Source organism: Solanum stenotomum, chromosome 6 (genome assembly GCF_019186545.1).
Source record: "Solanum stenotomum isolate F172 chromosome 6, ASM1918654v1, whole genome shotgun sequence".
NCBI classification, from domain to species: domain Eukaryota; kingdom Viridiplantae; phylum Streptophyta; class Magnoliopsida; order Solanales; family Solanaceae; genus Solanum; species Solanum stenotomum.
In genome coordinates this window covers 42,209,717-42,231,079 of record NC_064287.1, presented here as the reverse complement: position 1 = coordinate 42,231,079, position 21,363 = coordinate 42,209,717, and the positions used below count along the sequence as shown (strand labels likewise).

At 32.8% G+C, this 21,363-nt stretch overlaps 1 protein-coding gene and 1 long non-coding RNA gene across 2 annotated transcripts in view; one reads left to right on the top strand and one right to left on the bottom strand.

The window, feature by feature from the left end:
* The first annotated feature begins 5,864 nt into the window (after window positions 1-5,864).
* LOC125867771 (protein DETOXIFICATION 29-like) lies at window positions 5,865-13,978 on the top strand. Its single transcript, XM_049548349.1, has 9 exons — window positions 5,865-6,206; window positions 6,313-6,508; window positions 6,614-6,959; window positions 11,829-11,915; window positions 12,663-12,719; window positions 12,794-13,032; window positions 13,382-13,500; window positions 13,607-13,693; window positions 13,826-13,978. The coding sequence occupies exons 1-9, from the start codon at window positions 5,880-5,882 to the stop codon at window positions 13,883-13,885; spliced, it is 1,518 nt and encodes a 505-aa protein (XP_049404306.1). The 5' UTR covers window positions 5,865-5,879; the 3' UTR covers window positions 13,886-13,978.
* Window positions 5,981-21,363, bottom strand: part of LOC125867799 (uncharacterized) — a 67,117-nt gene continuing 51,734 nt past the window's right edge. The window contains exon 2 of the long non-coding RNA XR_007446671.1: window positions 5,981-6,059. This is a non-coding gene — a long non-coding RNA (uncharacterized LOC125867799). The remainder of the gene's footprint in view (window positions 6,060-21,363) is intronic.

The window sequence follows — 21,363 nt, the reverse complement described above, 5'->3', positions numbered from 1 at the left end:
TTGGGGTTGTATCCATTTTTATTTAGACTTGGTTCGTTGTTAGATGTATTGGTACATTGACTTTCAGGTTCTAGGCATTATGTAACATCCGACAATTTGAAATAGCTTGGAAGAGGCTTAGAATCGGAAATAGTCAATTTTGGAAAGAATTTGAAAATCTGGAAAATTTGGCTAAGTGTGGAAAAAAATGAATTGTTGGCCAACTTTAAACAGTCATAACTTCCAGTTCAGGATGAGTTATGAGTAGTTCCAGTTATGGTTGTGAAGCTTGTGGAGTGATCTTTCCAACGCCGCCGAGTTTTCTCAATTCCGAGTTTGTATGAGCGAGTTATGTCTTTTAGAAGTTGGGCAGTTGGCAGGGAAATCTGTCCGGAAAATTAAGGGCATTTTGGTCTTTTCCCTAGCTATTTCTTTTGAGGTTATATTGTTGAGTTAGGCTGATACTTGGATCATTTTGTTCCATTTTAAGAGAGTGAAAGCTAGGGTTGAGAGTGAAGAAGAGAAGAAGGAGAAGAAGAAGAGAAGAAGAGGAGATCAACTAGTTTTCGTCAAAGTTCCGTCGTGGAAATCGTCAGGAGTGATCCCTATCAAAGTATGTGAGTTATTGGTGTGGGTTGATCCTTTCCCCCACACACCAAGCTCATTTTNGTTGGGCAGTTGGCAGGGAAATCTATCCGGAAAATTAAGGGCATTTTGGTCTTTTCCCTAGGTATTTCTTTTGAGGTTATATTGTTGAGTTAGGCTGATACTTGGATCATTTTGTTCCATTTTAAGAGAGTGAAAGCTAGGGTTGAGAGTGAAGAAGAGAAGAAGGAGAAGAAGAGAAGATCAACTAGTTTTCGTCAAAGTTCCGTCGTGGAAATCGTCGGGAGTGATCCCTATCAAGGTATGTGAGTTATTGGTGTGGGTTGATCCTTTCCCCCACACACCAAGCTCATTTTATGATTTGAGAAAGGGTTGGATATGTTGTTGAAGTTGTTAGTTGTTGTTGATGTTGTTGAAATTCTTGTTGGTTATGGGACATGATTTGGTTGTGTTCTTGAGTTGAAATCTATTGTATATTGAGGGATTTTGTGATCCCTAATGGATGGGATTGGAACCTTTGAAGTAAGGATGGTTTAGAGTTGAAGAAAAGAGGGAGAAAAGTCAAATTTTCTGGGCTAGGGATTGGCGCGTCACGCCTGCCATCGCGCCTCAAGAGGGGCTTTGAAGTCTAGCCTTTGGGGCGGCGCGCCACTCAGAGCGCCAGCAAGTGACCTTTGACCTTTGAGGGTTGGCGCTCCGCGCCTTGCAGAGCGCCAAGGACGCCATGTTCCCTCTTTCTTTCCATGCTTTCTCATGCATGTTCCTAGGTGTTATACCTACATTCCCTAGTTGTTTCCAACACCCCAAAGTGTTTCTAAACATCCCGAACTCATCTAAATACGTGTGATAATACACCTTGAATTCATAATTCAATTCAAGGCGAGTTAGTATCAAGCTAAGGTGAAGTTAGAGTCAAGTCAAGGAGTGTTAAGAAGTAAGTTCAAGCAAGTCCTCCAAGCTTTTAAAGAGTCGTTATTAAACGTTTTAACTTCGTTTCAAGTTCAAAGTCAAGCAAGAGTGTTGAGTTCCAAGTCAAGAAAAGAGTCTCAAGTTTCAAGTCGAGTAAGAGTCGTGGATTTCAAGTTAAGACAAGAGTTTAAAGTTGAGTCCATTTTCTCAAAAGCTATTAGGGAACTAAGTATTCCCGAAGAAGTTTATAAATGTTTTTACATTTAAGTAAGAAAGGAACCATGTTTTCCAAAAGAGCCTTTGGGCTAAGTTTTGAGTAATTATCTCAATCAAAGAAAGAAGTTAATTTAAAAGCATGAGCCAAAGTATTTTTGGGAGTAGTATTGAGCACCAAATTGGGGACACGAGTTCATATTAATTCAACTCCCCATAAGAACCATGCGCCAACATGGGACTTGACCTATCATTCTTTTTAGATGATCACGTAAGATTAAGCTAGTGGATCCACTAAGCAAAAGTAAGGTCATATACCACGTCAAGGTATAGGATGGTCCTCGGGTAACGTGAGGTAAGACGTTGTATCATCACTAGGGCTCATAGTGGTGGTTGTCGGTTAAAGAACCTCCCACAAAAGCTATCTTATTTTTATATAAGTAAAGTTGAGTTTGTTATCGTTTTATCCTTAATGAACTAAGTTGTCTACTTTGTTTTGTAAGCTAAATATATATATTGCATGTGTCTTATTGCTCTCTATTTTTGAGTTCGATTATTCATGAGTCGAACAAAGTCAAGGTAAGTATTCTTTCTTGTTTTCCTTTCAAGCTTAAGTTGTGGTTTAGCTTTCCAGCTCGCATACTCGTACATTCCATGTACTGATGCCAGTTGGCCTGCATCTTGTTATGATGCAGATACAGGTACCCCGGATCAGCATCTTGCACGTCGTTGATCCAGCTGAGCACTCCAGAGTCAGTGATGAGCCTCCTTGCATTCCGGAGGACTCAATTATTTTGTGTTCTTAGTTTTGTTCTATTAGGGTGTTGCGGGTCTGTCCCAACATCCATCTATGTATATTAGAGGCTTCATAGACAGTCNCCTTGCATTCCGGAGGACTCAATTATTTTGTGTTCTTAGTTTTGTTCTATTAGGGTGTTGCGGGGTCTGTACCAACATCCATCTATGTATATTAGAGGCTTCATAGACAGTCAGTCAGTTAGTTTGAGTCTCTCTTTTGTGTATATGTATAAATATTCTATTTTGAGACTCGAGGTGCCTTTTGGCCAGATTTGTATCAGTTAAGATGTCTTATGACTTTGCATTGCATGAAGTATTCTGTTGAGTTAAGTTTCCGCTGAGTTAAGAAAGCCAGGCCAAGGGTTCTCTTGGGGCCAACAATGGTCTCCGAGTGCCGGTCCCGCCCAGGGTGTAGGCTCGGGCGTGACACATTACTTCCGCAATGTTAGTTTATTATTGTTAGACTTTTGTTAGAATTTATGGGAACTCTATTTCTTTCCTTAGTATTTTTCCTGCTTTTGTATACTTAAATGTCTTAGTTTTGGTTTAGTTGCTTGGTTTGGGTTGTAGTAGTGGTTCTCCCACCGGAGGGTTAGTGTGGGTACCAATCACAACGGTCTGGGTCATGACAATTTTGAAAATTATTTTCTCTAAAAAAACAAGTTTCTTAAAAAAAAAAGAATTTCTAACGGAAGTAGGAAAAATAAGTTATATAAGTGACATTTTAAGTTTATTTCCTGTCCCACCCAGTGTTTTAAAAAACTTTGTTGGGACTCGCCTCGGGGCTCGCCCTGGAGCGGGGCTCTAGCAAAACGTCCCAAAACTCAAGTGTGGAGCTTAGTTCTGTAAGACTTACGCCTTAAGCGCCCGATTGTACGCCCTAAGCACGTCTAATGCCCAACACTGAGGGCTCTCCTAATAGATCTTACACAAATTATGTGTTAAAATCTTTAGTTAACATTGTTGACCCTCATAATTCTTGAATAAATGAATGATACTTAATAATTTTTTAATCTATAGAGATAAGAAGATTGAGAGTAACTCAAATAACAAGTTGTAGCAGTGCATCTTTAATACCTGGTAACACTATGAAGGTGATTATTTAGCACGTAATATTTCTTTTAAAAATATGTAACAAAATTTTACTTTTTTCACTTATCATTGGTCTTCATGGTTTCATCATATGTCTAAAAAATTATCATATTTTATTTATCTATTTGAAAGTAATTTTATTTTTATTCATGATGGAGTAATGTTTTTATTATAATAGTAGTATAAGTTTTATTGATTATTTTCTTTTAAGGGGGTTAATTGTATAGTATGATAAAAAATATTTTTAGAAATAATGATTCTTTTATTATTAGAAAGTTAGGATATTAGATTATTTATACTTGTATAATCATGTTAGAAGTTTTATTTTCTATGAGTTTCCTTAATTATGTTTGTAATTATTTCAAACTATTGATGTATTTTTATAATTTTGTGTTATTATATTATTATACTTTATTGTAAATTAAAATTTTAAAAATCCATAGTGCTTACGCTCCACGTCTCGAGGCTTACGCCTCGTCCTATACTAAGTAAAATGCCCCGCCTCACACCCTCGCCTTTTAAAACAATGGACTCCCACCCATCCAATCCCATAGGCCCCAATCCCTACTCTTTGACCATCCCACCCCTTCCATTCCCGAACCCTCACTCCCATCCCATCCCATTCCATCCCACGATCTCCAGAGTAGTTTGCTAGATAACATATAAATGCGCTTGAGAAAATATTTTCTTGCTTACATATCAAACAATAGAAAATAAGTAAAAAAAATCCACTTATTTTTCAAGAAACTCTTTTTAGAAAATCAGTTTTCCATAAAAAATATTTTCCTTTCTATCGAACATGTCATTTGAAAAACTAAAATTAAAAATCTACTAAAAAAGAAAATAATATATTCTAATGTACTATAATAAAAAGAAATAAATTGAAATAAAAAGAGTAATAGATGTGAAATTTTCAGACCTCTTATTTTATTTATGCTTAAAACTAAAAACTCTTATAAAATATTGAGTACAAATTAAACCTCTTAACTATAATAGTGACATAAACAGCTAAAGTATTGTCCCGTACACATCTTTACAAAATCAGAGCTTTCGGCTATAAATGTTGTCGTTGCACACAATTTCTCCTTCACGTGGCTGGTTAAGAATCACCAATGATTATGTTTTTACAGGAATAAAAATCAACTTGACAAAGAATCGTAGTCTCTACTGATTTTCTTCCCCCCATGAATTTTAAGTAAATTAAGATCGTCATTTTTCTGCATTATAATAATTTTTATGCATGTAGCTTTATGGTAATTATATTTATATACCTTTGTTAAATAACTAAATAAACAAGTATGAAATGGGACTTGAGATTGATTTATTTCAGTCAGGTATGAACCAGGTCATGATTTTTGGAACTATTTGTTTTTGTTGTTGAGATTCTATAATCCTATTTTAAAACTCCTTCAAGGTAAAAAAAAATGTACCAATACTGAAATAGTATTAGTAGTGTTAGCTCAATTGTCAACAATCACCACGTTAATTAAGAGGCAAAGGTAGCCAACAACTGATGAATTGTTTGTTGAATCATTCAATTCGCGCTCGTTCTAAAAAAATAGACTATCCACAGTATAAATAGAGAATCAACAACCCGGTACAACATCACATTTGACATCTAAGAAAGGTACAACCTAGTTACGAGGTACATCAACAAATGTTACAATAAAACGTATATGGCTCTTTGTTGGTAGAACCATTCTATTATTTCTGATTTTAGGATAGTAGCTTTGGTCAATAGGGTAAGCGCTCATTTCGTTCTTACTTGCTTTCATTTTGTTATAAGAATGATGTGAAGACAATTAAATTAATAATATTTTACGGAGCAAGACTATTTTAATAATGGCCCCCCTTATTTAATTATGGGAAACTTATATAAATTCATTAATTAAGAACTAATTACTTAGAAACACTCTAATTTGTAATATTACGTATCTTATCAAATTTTCGTGCTTCCAAATACGTTCAGATACATGGGTATAAATTAGGTGTAATTTATTCTAGATACACAACATCCAGGTAGATTCACATATATCTGGAATACATAACAAATCTCACTCGCTTCCTTCTCATCTCACTCACTACTCTCATGTGTATCTGATAGCCCTGATACATGTGAATCACATCAGATATATATAAACTAAATACATGTATCTAGTATACTGTGTCTAGTGTTGTTTGCATATAATTAATTTTTTTATAAGGTATCTCATTCCATTTAAACCCTCTATCATCAATAGTGAAAATATAAGTCAAATTATTGCCCTCTTTTTCTCCCAATTATGGCCAGTGATAGTACTGTGGTGCCACTTCTAACATCAAGAGTGAACAATCACGAAGATGATGAGCTTCATAGCCCAATATTGAGACCAGTTTCACATGGTTCAGATGATATCAAAGAAATCAATGGAGTTAAAGATTTCGTTCGAGAGTTTTCAGCAGAGTCGAAAAAACTATGGTACCTTGCTGCTCCAGCCATTTTCACTTCCCTTTGCCAATACTCAATTGGTGCCATAACTCAAGTATTTGCTGGTCATGTTGGTACCATTCAACTTGCTGCTGTCTCCATTGAAAACTCTGTCATCGCTGGTTTTTCTTTTGGCATCATGGTACGTATATACTTTCTGATATAATAACTATTAGTTCTAAATTTACCTGAACTCGACCAATTTAGGGATTTGTCTTTACTATTAACAGGGTTTATTGTGATTACAGTTGGGGATGGGAAGTGCATTGGAGACACTATGTGGACAAGCCTTTGGAGCAAAACAACTAGAAATGCTCGGAACTTATATGCAACGGTCTTGGATAATCCTCACCTCTACAGCTTTAATTCTACTGTTTCCTTATATTTTTGCCACGCCACTTCTCAGATTCATCGGTCAGACTTCCAATATATCGAAGTGGGCAGGTATACAGAGGCGAATCTAAGATGGATTTTATCTATTCAACTTAACTCATTGACTTTTAAAACATTTAACTGTATAAACTCTATATTCTGAATTCGCCTCTACAGGTACATTTGCTGTATGGATGATTCCACAATTATTCGCGTATGCACTAAACTTTCCCATCCAAAAATTCTTGCAAGCTCAGAGCAAGATCATGGTGACAGCCGTTATAGCAGGATTTGCTCTTGTTGGACACACTTTGTTTAGTTGGCTGTTGATGCTCAAGTTAAGGTGGGGACTTGTGGGTGCGGCGGTGGTGCTGAACAGTTCATGGTGGTTCTTAGTGGTGGCTAAGTTGGTGTACATATTCAGTGGGGCTTGTGGAGAAGCTTGGTCTGGATTTTCTATGAAGGCTTTTCAAAATCTTTGGGAATTTGTTAAACTATCTTTTGCATCTGCTGTCATGCTCTGGTGAGTTTCTTCGGCTAGTTTGTGTATTTACTCCTTTTGATTTTGAACCCATTTAGTAAAATATTATGATTCCAAAGCTCAATTTAAGGTTTAACAATTCAAAATATTAACTAAGACAAGCAAATTGAAGCGGAAGAGCACTAACTTCAGTCTTCAGTATAACTTATATCTTAATCGAAGGCAATAACAGAGCAACTTCCGATTGTAAGGGTATTAATTACGGTTACTTTATTACCTTAGTAAATTAGCTTTCAACCGTAAGGATATTTTAGGAATTAGGAGTTACTTACTATGTCCCTAATTACTTGTCCATTTTGACAAATCAAGAAAGGACAATTTTTTTTACCTATTGTATCATCAATTAATTACTTTGAAAAAGGTAGAACTTTTTGAAAATATTAAGTTTTTAATCCATCTACTTCATAATTAATAAGGGTAAAATGATAAACTCACTATGTCAATTAATGATTTCTTAATAGGTGTGTCAATTAAAAAGTGAACAAGTAATTAGGGACGGAGGGAGTAGTTAAAAAAATAGGAATGATTTATTGCCGCACAAATATATATAATTTACTTTATAAGTATTTTAATTAACATTACTTAAAATTTACAATTTTAATAATATTTATAAATATTTATCACTTAATGAGATGATTTACAATCATATAAATACATCTACATAATTTGTTTTAGATAAATAATTTAATACTACACAAATATATATAGCTTATTTCAAATAAAAATTTAAAATTTCTAAATTGAATCTGCTTAAAAGACATAAAAAAAACTAAATAGTTCTTGAATTTCTATTCGTGCATATATATTGGGACAGAGAAAAACATATATTATTTAAAATTTACTTAAAATGTACTATAAATTACAATAATCACCTGTTTAAAAAGTTTAAAAGACATGAAATTTTGATTGATTCTAAATTTTTTATATGTGTAACATAAACTAGAACAGAGTAAGTAATATACATTACTTAAAAACAACATAAAAATGTACTATAAGTAATAATAGTTAACACTTAAAAACTTAAAGACATAAAAATCTATCATTGTCACATAATTTGAGACAAAGAGACTACATATAATATTCGAGATTTACATTAAAAAAAAACTATAAATTGCAATAGCTAACAACTTAATTTAAAGGAATCATGGTCTGAAAAATATCCCAACTTTGGTCGGATTTGATGTTGTGATACTAAACTTTCATAAAGACCTATTACCTCCCTAGACTATTTAATACCATATTTTTTATTCCCTAAACTATTTAATAGTGTATTTTAAAGGTATATATGTGCCCACGTGGACACATTACTATTTATAATTTTGCATTATTTTTTACGTCCACGTGGACAAATATATATGTTTAAAATATGGTATTAAATAGTCTAGGGAAGTAATAGGTCCTCATGAAAGTTTAGTATCGCAACAGCAAATTCGACCAAAGTTGGGTATTTTTCAGACCATTATCCCTAATTTAAATATCTAAAATTACTCTTCAAATTCCATTTTATATGAGTTAGTTTGATCTGATACGAAGTTTAAGAAAGAAAGACTGACTTTTGAAACTTGTGATCTAAAATAAATAATAGATATTTGTGTGATTATAAATTATCTCATTAAAGATAAAATGAACATTTTAAAATTAAATTATTATTTTTTATAACATTTTTTCTCTTATTTTTTCTTCTTACATATAAGCCATCAAGATGTGTGCTCATTGAAATTACTCCCTCCGTTTCATAAAGAGTGATCTAGTTTGACTTGACACAAAGTTTTAGAAAATAAAAAAGACTTTTGAATCTTGTGATCCTAAATTAAAGTTATGTCAAATGTACTAAATTACCCTTTAATCTTGTGACCTTAAACATGTCACGTAAAAAACTAAAATTAAAATATTATAAATTTTTTTTTTTTTTTTTAAACAAACTAAAAAGAAAAAGATGTCTTTGAAACGGACGGAGTAACATTTTGTTGGAGTCTACGTCTGTCCTTTCACTGATATTCTAAATGTTGATTTGGAAAAGCATATGTGTTTTAGTATTAAACTACACAATCATTACTAAAGTTATTTTCACCTATATATAGGGGTGTGCATTATTCGGATTAAATCGAATTATCAAATCAAATCGAATTTTTATTTGGATTGATTTTTTGGTTTTTCGGATTGATTTTGAATTAATAAATTACTTTGTTTGGTTTTTTAGTTTGATTTCGGATTTAAAAAAATAAAAACCAAAAAACCAAATTTTATATATATAATGTTTAGGTTTAGAATTAAGTTGGAGTTAACCACTTTTGTCTCTTTTTGGTTATTGTCTTTCATGATGATTACATTTATATTTTATGTTTGAATTACATCTATAATACTATGGGCCTGTTTGGAAGGACATCCTGGTAATTGGATTTGGTGTAATTAGTGTGATTACACTGTCTTGTCATGTTTGGAAGGACATGCAATTACTTGGTCAGCAAGTAATTGGTGTAATTGGCAGGGGGTAATTACACTCTACAATTCACAGGTAGAGGCTGTGAATAGCTGGTAATTACATGGTGTAATTACCACGTAATTACTTTTTAATTTCTTTTTTTTATTTCTATTTTTATTTTTTTCTTTTAATTTTTTTTTACTTCTATTATTTTAAGTTCTTTTTTTATTTTTATTATTCTAAAAATTTGTAAAAGTTTATTTTTTATTTTATATTATTATATTTCATTTTCTTCTTGTTCTCAACCTTACTTTACGTGATTCTATGTAATTTTCTCGTATTATCTATTTCTTTATGCCATGCTTATTTTCTCATTAGCATAATTTTATTAGTATTCTAATTTTTAAATTAAAATAGAATTTATTGTTAAGTAAGGTTATAGACTTACGTTTTCTTTATTAAGAAAAAATAAAAATAAATCATATTTATTGCTATGTTGAAATTTGTTATAAGAGTATTATGTTAAATTTTTTGTTTTGAATTTATAACCTATGTTATATTTTCAGTTTCATTTGTTTTAGTAATATTGAATTTACATTGCACGTGATTTTTAATTAGACTTGATAGATTATATTTTTGTCAAACATTTAATAATTTATGACATTTTATTTATATATTATTCTTTTTATCAAACATGCATTTCACGATGTTCGTAGAAACTTCATACTTTTAGTTGTTACGATCAATTCAATTGAAATATATTAATTTGAAAAAATATAAATCAATTATTTTTTCATAATATTAGTTACAGAAAATATGTTTATTAATTAATATATTTTCAAAAAAGAATATATATCTTAAATATTTAATTTAATGTCATTTATAAAGTTTCTTATTTGTCTAGTATAAATTTTAAATAATTAATTTTTATTTTTAAAATTTATTATAATTTTATGATTGCAATTGTGCATCCAAATAGAACATGTGTAATTACAATGTGGCATCCAAACATGACATGTGTAATTACAGTGTAATAACACTGTGGCAACCAAACAGGTCAGTGTAATTACTAGACAGTGTAATTACTAAGCTGGTAATTACTACCCTAGTAATTACACCAATTCCAATTACCAAGTGACTTTCCAAACAAACCCTATAAGCATTGTGTTTTAAGTTTTACTTATGATTTATATTAGAAAGTATATTTAAGGGATTAAATATTATCACTTTGATTAGATTATTAATTATTGACATAACCGAATAAACAAACCGAAAAAACCGAACCGAATAGAAGAAAACCAAACCAAACCAAATTTATTTTAGATCAGATTGGGTTACACTTTTACAAAATCAAAAACTGAAAAATCCAAACCGAATAGTACAAAACCAAACCGAAAAACCGAATGCACACCCCTACCTAGTTACTTTCACTTACATAAAGAGGATTTACAATAGAGGTAATTGAGTTATTTGACCTACGTGTAACAATATGATTGGCAATAAAAGAATCTTACTGCATATCAATAATATATTCTATCTATGTGACATAAATAACACTGATACTCTTCAAATTCTCAAAAATCAAATTACACATTTAAACTATTACTCCCTCCGTTCAACAATAATTGTTCACTATACTAAAAATAGTTGTTCAATAATATTTGTTCAATTTAAAAAATTAAGAGATAATTTACTTTTTGTGTCTATTTTATTCTTGTTATTAAATATTATTTATCATCTAACACATTTTTCAAAGTATTAAATTTAATAAAATCAAAGGATAATATAGTACTAGTATTATCTCTATTATTTATTATTTCTCAAGGGATATGCCAAGTCAATAATGGACAACTATTATTGGATTGAGGAAGTATATATTAGTTTATTACACATATATTATTTTAAATTGAGTTTATTTTCATCCCAGAAGCTGATGTGGCAAAGTAATTAAAAAGAAAAAAAAGTGTGTAAAGGAATTAATTTTTCACTAATTGATTTCTTATTTTTCATTATTTTTGTTCTTGAGCTTGAACGAAATTTGTAATGATAATAATATTTGGTGGTGGAAATATATTTATTTAAGTAATATAAATGTGTAATAGATCACCATAATAGTTTGAATGTATAATAACTTTCTGAAACAGCTTAAACGGAGATTCTATATCTTATTAAAATAAAATGTACATTACTAACTATTTTACTGTTACAATTACTATACTATTATTACTCTTACTTTTTATTATTATTGTTATAATTAAATAAATTATAGCTAATGATCTGACTATGTTTCTAGTCTTAGCTATTTTTGAAATTTCCTTTAATTAAAATGTGATTGTGGGAGTATTAAAGATTATCTATCTGTCACAAGATGTGCTAAAATTATGGTAGCTAATTAGGTTATCTCAAGATATATTTATTATTTATTGCAGCTTAGAGATATGGTACTTCATGGCACTAATTCTTTTTGCTGGATACCTCAAGAATGCTGAAGTGGCCGTCGATGCAATTGCTATTTGGTGAGTTTACATTTATTTATTTTTTGCTTTCTTAATTTCAATTTATTTGTCTAATTGATTTAATATGTTTAAAAATAAATATCACTTTATATATATATAAATTTAACTTTGTACAAGACATATTTAAGATTATAAAATTAAATAATATTTTGATATATACATTCTACATATTTTTAATTTAAGACCACAAAATTCAAAAAAAAAAAATTGTTTCAAATAAAAAATCAGATAAACAAATTGAAAGATATTGAAATGCTTTCGTTAATTTGGCATGAATCCATATACCCTGATCCTTCCAACATGGCAATTATGTCAAACTCTTTAAAAATATCGATGTGTGTGTATCGTATCGTATACTCTAAAACTAATACATTTTAAAGGATTCAATATGAATGTAACTATATTTTTGAAAAGTCCCAGCAACATATATAGTTATATAGAGCGAAAGGTGATTAAAAAATTTCTGTTCAATAATTATGCTATACTTAGTAAATCGTTGACTGGAAACAATTTTCTAAGTTTGAGTGTCAACTTATATTTTAATTATATGTAGTCTAGATCGTATAGTTCTCATGAGGGGAGCACTTATATTAGACCCCTTTTTAAGTGATGAGTACATGCAAAGTTTATAGTAACTAATTTAATTCCTTTGAACAATTAATTAAGTGCAGTTATCATTTAGATGATTAGTTATTAATAAATTCATTATTTTTTATTTTGACGATTTTACGTACTACTTGATTGCAGCATGAATATCCAAGGGTGGACAGTTATGGTAGCAATTGGATTCAACGCCGCGATAAGGTAATGTAAATTCTAAATGTTGTTATTATAGCAAGCAAGTAACAAACGTTAACTGTTAAATTGTTAACGTACAGCGTAAGGGTGTCAAATGAACTAGGAGCTGGGCATCCAAGAAGCGCGAAATTCTCAGTAATGGTAGCTTCCATCACTTCTTTATTATCCGGCATCTTCCTCTCGATGATTCTACTCGTTTGCCGGAGTTGGTATCCTCCTTTCTTTTCAAACAATGATCAAGTACAACAACTTGTCTATCACCTCACTCCTATCTTAGCAACCACCATTGTTATTGGATGTCTTCAACCTACTCTTTCTGGTACTTAATTATTATCTTCTACTCTTTAATTTTGATCTTTTTCTACAATTATTTTATTGATCGATCGATACAATGGAAAGAATATAAAGTATAGTCATATATTACATAGTACATATCTAGTGTCTCTCATGTAAATGTGGCACCTTTTTGTTTTGGTTTTAATTTGAAAATGAGTGAATTCATTTTAAGTAGTGTCAATGTCGATATTATGTAAGATGAGTTGCTGATGGGATACTTTTGTGTAATAAATCAAAAGTTTTATGTATTAATCGACTCCAACTAGTTTAGAATTAAGACGTGATTGATGGTCTAAAATAAAAGTTTGTCATTTAATTTGTTGCAATTGTAGGGGTGGCTATTGGAGCAGGGTGGCAAGCTTATGTTGCATATGTGAACATAGCTTGTTACTATTTGTTTGGTATTCCAATAGGTCTCTTACTTGGCTTCTTCTTTGACATTGGGGTTAAGGTACGATTTTTATTTTTATTTTGTCTTCACTTAATTAAAAAAATAAAAAAATTCCTAGGACATTATATTATTTAATTAATACATCTTTGTTCATGAAATTTTGTAGGGAATTTGGTTTGGGATGCTTGCAGGTACGACTGTTCAAACTGGTGTGTTAATCATGATGATCCTTCGAACTAATTGGAACAAGGAGGTAAGGCATACATCAAGAATAAATTTTATATATATGTGACAAGTAAAAGTTTATTCGAACGTACTAATTCTATTTATTTTATAAGTGACTTGATTGTAATTTTTATTATTTTTTGGGTCATATCCAATACAGGTTTCCCTTGTTGGACACAGGATAAAACAATGGGGAGGAGATTCAGAGGCCAAAAAATGATGAAGATCTTATTAACTGATCGACTATATACGATAGAAGAATGATATTTTATTCGTTTCAGTCATGAATGTTTGTCTAATTGCTTAGTTTACTGGAAAAACTAATAATAAGTTTTTCACCATGAAAAGCAAGGGAAGAAATCACAAAGTTTCTTATCACATTTTATTTTATGTGTATAAGTTAGAATCAGTTATATGAATTTGTGATATCCATTTTGATTCATTTGAACCTTTTTCATTCTGATACGCCACAATGTCATATTCTTTTTACAATCTAGAGATATACAAATATTTTAATTATATAAAATAATATTTTATATCAAATCAAATTCTTAACCCAACTGTTATTTAAAGCAAATAATTGTAAACCTGGTAAAAAGGATAGAACTATAAGTCTGATGCTAAATACAACAGACACATGGCTTCATTGTTATGCAGTCAATAAGTATTGATTAGTATTCAGCATTATATCGTCAATTTGTGATTGTCAACTTTTGTAGTACTAGTGGGGGCATGAATGACTTCTTCAAATGATCAGTCTCAATTTCTCAAAACATAATTGTAATTTGGTCTTCCGAGAGGAAGTAAATGTTAGGGTATATACTATTAATTATGTGTTTAGATGTAATATTTTAATAAATTTTAAGATTAAAAATTTAAGTGGGAGATTGTTAGGGTGTATACTATTATTAACCATGCATTTAGATATACTACTGTATAATAATTGTGATGGTTAAAAGTCAAAGTAAGAGATTGTTGAGATATATACTTTTAACCATGAAATTTATATTATTAACCATGTGTTTACATATAGTATTTATTATAGAACAATTGTTTATTTAGTTTTGATAAAAAATTTAATAAATCATATATTCGTATAACTGTTTGTTTACTTATATAGTAGATGAGTTTGTCACGACCCAAGGGTACCCCCTAGATGTAACAAGGCACATAATACCCTGAAGGGCACCATGTAAGCCACTTAGCATCTCATAACATAAGGCATTAGAACAATAAAGAGTAAAACACATTTAAGTCCAAATATTTTTATAAAGGAAAGCGGAAGTCTAGACTTGTCTTAATTAGCCATCTATTACAATAGTTCAAATGAAAGGGGCATAGCCCATACAACATGGTTCGGAAATGAAATACTAGAGATGACACTCAAAATGAACATCCGTCCTCGAATCTTGAGGACTCACCACAAGCAAGGAGAATAGTCTAATCCAAGCTTGTATCAAATGAAGATCGCCTTAAGAACCGGACCCTACACTTAGTAAAAATGTAGAAGAAATATGAGTTAGTACAAAAATGCACCAAGTATGATAGTCATGCATAGAACCATGAAAACTTGCTAAAAAGGGCATTTTAGTTAAATGCATGCAATTTGTAAGTTAAAACATCATTTATAAGATAATGGAAGAGCATAAGTTATAAGCATGTTCATTACATAAATGCTCACATCATAAGAGAACCATACCATTTGTACCCTCAAAGCATACTTGTGCAATGCATGAATAAGATCCCATAATCCTACCCAAGCTAAGTAAATCTTATTGAGTAACCATCATTCATAATTCATGTTCTTGTTCATATCCTTGTCATGGTGGAAATAAGCCTTAACCGACATAGACCATGTGAGCTTAACATGGAATCCGGTGTTGCCCACACCGAAAAGGGGTGTCCTACTTGCCTAAGGTAAGACCATGACTTGTTAACTTTTAGGTGGATCCAGTAGCTAAATAACCTATGGGGGCACATAGTTATGGGATTAGGAGATTGTTACTAGAAACCCCAACCTTGCTTAACGGGGGAGCCTCCATCTCATGAGATTTCTTTTGGAAACCCGGCCTTACTAAACGGGAGATCCTCTATCTCATATTAAATAACCACTTGATCCTAAGCATTACTTCCCACAATTACATGTGTAATTAGTCTTGAATTAAGTTCATATGTATGGAAGTGTCATGACCCAGATCATCGTGATTGGCACCCAGAAAACCCTCCGATGGGAAAACCGTTACTATAACCCAACTAACCAAATTAACGAAAACTAAGCATTTAAAGATAGGAGTTCCCATAAACTCCAAAGGTTGAAATAAACTAGCCAAATTAATGCGGAAGAACAATTCCTAGAACCTGAAAGTCATTGTACCAAAACATCTAAAGTGCAACAAGTCTAAGAAAAAGGGTACAACTCTGAACTAACATAAGCAAGCCTATTTAAACAGTCTTAGTTTGAAAGAATGGACTAAACGAAACTGAAGGATCAATGGTGGCTTGGAAGAACTGGCTCACCTTTGAATCCGATCTTGATCACTGATCTCCTAAACGAGGTCTGTCAGTAGCCGCCTGAAGATGTCCTGTACTCGACAAAGAAAGATCAAGTGCAGTATAAGTACACAACCACAGTGTATTGCTAGGATCACACAGCTATCCCAGTAAGCACAACATATATTAGAATTACAACAAGGTAAACATATACATGCACAATATATATATATATATATATATATCGATTATCATTTCATGAGCAATGCACAATTCCACATTCTCAATAACAAGTAGATATAACAAATCAATGGTTCTTTCGTGTAACCCAATTTAATGGTCCTCTCATGGAACCTATACCTAAATTGTTAGTGTACCGGTACGTGGTACCCGATCCAAGTTAGTGTGCTGGACGTGACACCCAATCTTATATATGCGCCGGAACGTGACACCCGATCCATTCAACAAGCAACAATCACAATGTACATTCTCATAATCATACAATCAAGTGTTGATTCATGGCATACAATCATTCGTTCATGCTCAATTTCATTATGTGTGATCAACAAGACTTCATTCACATACATACATGCATTATAATGAAGCAATTACCAACATACATCACGCAAACATAAAATCACAACTATCACCTACCTCGAACAAAGCTTAAATCCCCTAAGAAACTTGATTCTCCCCTTTCGGATTCTTTACGCTTGTTTTTGGTCTACAAACAATCATAATAATGTGAGGATCAATCAATAAGACCTAATTACCCAGATTATAATCAATCAAATCAACCCTAGGTCGAACCCTTGATCCACATACCCAGATTAGAGTTTCCTCCACCATAAATCCCAGATCAAAACCCTCCCCAATTGATAATTACCCGAGAAACTAAGTTTTACGGATCAAAAAATGGATTTGGGGAGTGAATACCTTACTTTTAGCCTCAAGAATGGTGAAAAGCTGTCAAAAAAACACATGGGTTCGTTCCTTAGCTCTCAAAGTCAAAACTTGCAGAATAATGATGTTTTGGGGTTTATTTCTGACTTAAGTTGTGTCTGTCCTGCTATGGCGGCCCACATCCCACCACATCGTCCCCGTCCTGGCGAGAATAATCCTTCCTTGGTGGTTTGCATGGAAACAATCAGCTAATTTAAGAGTTTTCAAACCCCCATTTCACAACACACATTCATCCCATGACATTTAAAAAATACCCTTTCACGCTAAGATCAATTTCGGGAGTTCTACTCGCCCAAATTCAATTTTGTAAAGTCGTACGGGTTCCTTAACATCTTAGATATCTATTCATATGATCAAATTCATAATTAGATATCTCATTCATGACCATATTTCCCTAAACCTCACTTGTTCCGATTTCGTCCAAAACTGGATTAGGTTAAGAAATTCCAAGTTACTACCAAAAGGTTTTCTGACCCCAATTCTTTCCCCATTGGTTTTTTCCTAACAACGGAATCAGGTCGTTACAGGAAGTGTGCCTTGACACTCAATCCAATACAATTCATAAGATAGCTCATAGATTCAATAGGTGAAATGACCTTTCAACCTTAGAACCATCATATTATGAGAAAACCTTTCACATTATGTTCATTATGTGTCTATGAGAATGACCTTACAATCAACACAACAATTATATTATAATCACGTTCATAAAACATATACAATGAGTCCACAATAATGTATAATTCTCATGTTTTACCCTTCTTAGGTCAAGGACACATTCCATCCAACACATATAGATTTACTACATTAGATATGCATAATAACAAGATTCAATTAACTAATTTACTACAAGCACAATCTCATAGTGTTATTCCTTCATCAATACACCCACATCACAAAGGCATAAATTGGGAATATGGGGATTATCATGGATTCGTGAGAGACTTTATCATAAAAATCACAAAAATCAACAATTCAATCATAACATAAAAACATAAAGTAATTAAACCAGTAAAATCGTTTTTAGAAAGAATTCATGTCTAGGAGTGAAAACCTTAGCTTTTCGGGAATTTCTAACTTTGAAATTGAGAGTTTAAGGGCTTCAAGGATGAAAGCTATCCATGGATGAAGGACTACCATGCCTTGGTGATTGGTGAAGAATCCCCATGAAATTGAGAAGAAAACTCTAGCTATTTGAAACTCTAGGCTCCAACCTCCTTCTTCTTCTTCCTTGAGTTCTAGAGAGAGAAAATTTGAGAGAAGATGAACTTTTGGGATTTTATTTGGGGGTATTGGAAATAATGGGGTGAATGGGTATATTTTGACTTAAAAAGACTTATATATGTGTATAAAAGTAAGGCAAAATGACTCCACTTTAATAGGACTTAAAAAGGAAATACCCAAAACGCCCCTCACTTTAAGTGAGCTGCCAGGGACCACATGGGGGCTCCATGAGCCGTGGTCCCATCCATGGTCTTTAGGCAGTAGCTAGGCAACTTGTGCCTTAAGTGTAACATCTCGCAAATTGAAAGAACTAGAAAGAGCTAGAATTAGAAAGAGTGATCTTTGGAAATAATAAAAAAATCTGGAAAATTGGTTAAGTTAAGTTTGAGTTTTTGGTCAACTTCAAACGACCATAACTCTTAGCTCAGGATGAGTTAGGTGTGTTTCTGAATATTGTAGGAAATATCTTGGCCGAGTTTGAGCGATTCGCAGACCTGTTCCTGAGAAGTGTAACTTTCTCTTCGCATCGCGAAGAGGTCAAGGACCTCTCTGCCTCAAAAGTTATTTCGCAACCAAATATTTAAATGCGTCTCCGCATCACGGACTAGTTTCTAGGCAGTGATCTTAATCATTTCTCATGTTTAGCTATCTAAAATCATTCCTAAACATCATGAGATCTTTCCTATCACAAATCACAATCCCTGAATTCATAATTCAATTCAAAGAAAGTTAAGAGTCAAATCAATAAAAGTTAAGAGTCAAGTCAAGAGAAGTTAAGAGTCAAGTCAAGAGAAGTCAAGAGTCAAGTTAAGAGAAGTTCATAATGTTTTCCAAAAGTCTTTTACAAATATTTTAACTTTGTTTTAAGACTTTAGCTTTGAGTTTGAAGTTCATTTCTTCAAAAAAGTATATTGGGACTATATATTCCCAAAGAGTAAATGTTTTCACATTTAAACAAGAATGGAAACTGATGCCAAAGAAAGAGTTTTGTTTTTACAAACATATGAGCTAAGTATATTTTGCGAGTAGTATTGAGCACCAATATGGGGACGAGCTTGAGTTAAGATAACTTACGTCTCCATAAACCATGTAGCCATCATGGGTAGTAAAGGATCATACGTTTTAAATGACTCCTTAAGATGTTTTTAGCATAGACTAGTGGATCAACTTAGTTAAGCGTTCTATATAACGACAAAGTATAGGACAATTCTGGTAGCATAGGCAAGATGTTGTATCACCACTTAAGGCTCATAATGGTGGTTGTCGATTAGAGAAACTCCTACAGAAACTATATTACTTTATTATATGAGTAAAGTTGAGTTTGTTATTATATTTTCTTTAACGAACTAAGTTTTTTTCTACTGTTTTAAAGGCTTTCTTTATGTTGCATGTGTTTTATTGCTTTATATTGAGTTATGTTATTCAGGAGTTGAGTAATGCCAAGGTAAGTTATGTTTAGCATTCCAACTCACATACTCGTACATTCAATGTACTGATGCCAGTTGGCCTGCATCTTATTATGATGCAGACGCAGGTAACCAGGATCAACATCCAGTGCCTTGTTAATCTAGTTGAGCACTCAGAGTTAGCTGGTGAGCCTCCTAGCTTTCCAGAGGATCCCTTTTATTGCTTTCACTATTTTAGTTCATTAGAATGTTGTGGGTCTTGTCCCGACGTCCATCTCAGTTGTTTAGAGGCTTCATAGAAAGAGTTAGTGATGTTAGTTCATGAGTCTTTACTTTCCCTTTTCAGTTAAGTTGAGACTTGAGTTGCCACTTTGGCAATGAATGTTATTTATTGCATTCTAAGTTATTTATTGAGAAGTTTAGTATTTCTTTTAAAGTATAATTATCTTGAGTAAAGTCTTTCATTGAGTAAGTAAGCTAGACCAAGGGTTCGCTTGATGCCAGCAATATTTCTCGAGTGTCAGTCCCCCCAGGGTGTAGGCTCGGAGCATGACAAACTTGGTATCAAAGCACAGAGCTCAAGAGTCTTAGGGAGTCTATGAAGTTGTGTCTGTAGAGTCCTAGTTATCGGTGTGAAGTGTGCCACATCTATATATAGGAGACTGCAACATTTGGGAATTGATTCACTTTTTTCATACTCATTTCGTGCAATAGAGTGTATCTCTATAAAAGTGTCTTTCTAACTCGTGCTTACGCGTAACTGATTGTGAGCTGCTATATTATCGAGAGTGCCTTCATGAGGTGTTTCTTTCCTCGTGAGCTTTGAGAAGCAAAAAGATAGTTGCTAATATAAGGAGCAGAATGAGTTTATTTGTTGTTGGGTTGTCTCGTCTGTCAAGTAAGGAAGGTAAGGCAGCCATGCTAATAGATTACATGGGCATAACAAGGCTGATGATCCATGTGTAACGAGTTTAGAAGAGCCAGTTGAAGGATAGAGAAGAGTTTGAGAATAAGAGGGCTAAGACATCATGGAATGAATCGGCGCAGCAAAAGAGTAATGCCAACCGGTCTTCTTTCCAACATAATCAAGAAGGACCTACTTTATCATCTGCTAGTGCACCTGCACCAAGGAACATATGTGAGTACAATAGTCAGAATTCTCAGAACTTCAGAGCTAGACATGTGCATTCGCAAGGTAGTAAGGCACAAGGGGGTACTAAGACTCTTGCATGTGCTAAGTGTGGTAGGAGCCACTCAGGGGTGTGTCGTGATGGCTCCACTAGTTGCTTCAAGTGTGGCCAAAATGGTCATTTTATGAGAGAGTGTCCTAAGAGTAGACAATAATGGTAATGGGGGCAATAAAGCCCAGTCTTCTTCAATTGCTCCACCAGATAGAGCTGCATTTAGATGAGCTACTTCAAGGGCAGACGGAGAAGGAAATCGTCTTTATGTTATCGCTCGTTGCCGAGAGCAAGAGGATTAGCCAGATGTTGTCACTGGTATGATCCAAGTTTTCAATTTTGATGTTTTTCCTGAGCAACTTCTTGAGCCCTTCAGTGTTTCTACACCTGTTAGTGAGTCTATTCTAGCAGAGAGAGTCTGTCGTGATTGTCCC